Source organism: Myotis yumanensis, unplaced genomic scaffold (assembly GCF_028538775.1).
Source record: "Myotis yumanensis isolate MYYU_CA2020_CCGP unplaced genomic scaffold, mMyoYum1.0.hap1 SCAF_1, whole genome shotgun sequence".
NCBI lineage: Eukaryota > Metazoa > Chordata > Mammalia > Chiroptera > Vespertilionidae > Myotis > Myotis yumanensis.
The window spans coordinates 2,399,151-2,400,183 of NW_027223752.1; the positions used below are offsets into that span (position 1 = coordinate 2,399,151).

General features: G+C 54.5%; 1 protein-coding gene across 1 annotated transcript; it reads right to left on the reverse strand.

The window, feature by feature from the left end:
* Positions 1–334: 334 nt before the first annotated feature.
* Positions 335–637, reverse strand: LOC138999155 (dynein axonemal light chain 4-like). Its single transcript, XM_070401245.1, has one exon. It carries the CDS (start codon positions 626–628, stop codon positions 335–337), a length of 294 nt encoding a protein of 97 aa, XP_070257346.1. The 5' UTR covers positions 629–637.
* Positions 638–1,033: the final 396 nt, after the last annotated feature.

Below are 1,033 nucleotides of genomic sequence, written 5' to 3' on the forward strand. Positions count from 1 at the left end.
GGGTGTAGCCCCGAGAGACGTGGGGCTGGCATGTCCCCGTAAGAGAAGTCCCACCTCCCCACGCTCCTACCTTGTCACATGCCCCCGGCCTCCCTGCATGGAGACCACTGCCTGCTGCCCCTCACACCCTGGGACTCAGAGTGAGATGGCTGGGAGCCTGGAGAGAGAGATGTCGAAAAATTCACACAGTGGGCCTGGCTCAGGACACGGGTACACAGGACAAAAGAAAGACCCCACAGTCTCCTTCAGAAAACTCAGCCCTGCCTGGGCTGCTCCCCACCCGGAGGAGGGGCAGGGGAAAGCCCTGCAGGGTGGGGGCAGGGCAGGGACAGTGTCAGGAGCACTTCCACATGCACACAGCCAGCGTCCCCCTGAAGTACAGGTACAGGAGGTTCTTCACCTCGTGTGTGATCTCAAACCCGAAGCCCTCACCGAACTTCTTGTCCAGCGTCTCTTTGATCATCTTGGCGGCACTCTCATTGTTGTTGGAGAATTTCTCACAGGCCATGACACACAGCTCCATGGTCTCCACTCGCATCTCCTCTGGAATGTCCGAGTGCCTGACCAGAGGGAAGGTCTGTAGGCGTTTATAATCAGCCTCATCTTTCTTCCCTTCTGCTTCTCCCATGATCCTTCCACCGTGACCACTGGAGGCGAGGCGGCTTTCAGGAGGTGCCGAGATGGGCAATTAGGACACACCCAGGAGACTCAGGACGCAGGCCCTGCCAGCGTGATGGGAGCAGAAAACGTCTTAACGAGGGATGCTGCTCCCACAGGGGCTGCAGCCCGGCCACAGCTAGTGCACCCCCGCCGGGGTTGTCAGGGAGCAAAACAAGAGAGTCTTAGCAACAGTGAGGAAGTCCCACCCCTCCAATCCTCCTTTTTAATCAGACCAATAAGCAACATATTTTGAATTCCTAATTATTTCAGAGAAAACAAAAATTATTTTCTCAAAAATAAATTTCTACACTTTAGACATTTAGCTACCACAACTACACAATTTCTCCCAATTCAATCTAAACCCCAAACCTCC

Excerpts from the sequence above, each read along its gene's own strand:
- LOC138999155 (XM_070401245.1), bottom strand. The coding sequence starts at position 628 with ATGGGAGAAGCAGAAGGGAAGAAAGATGAGGCTGATTATAAACGCCTA.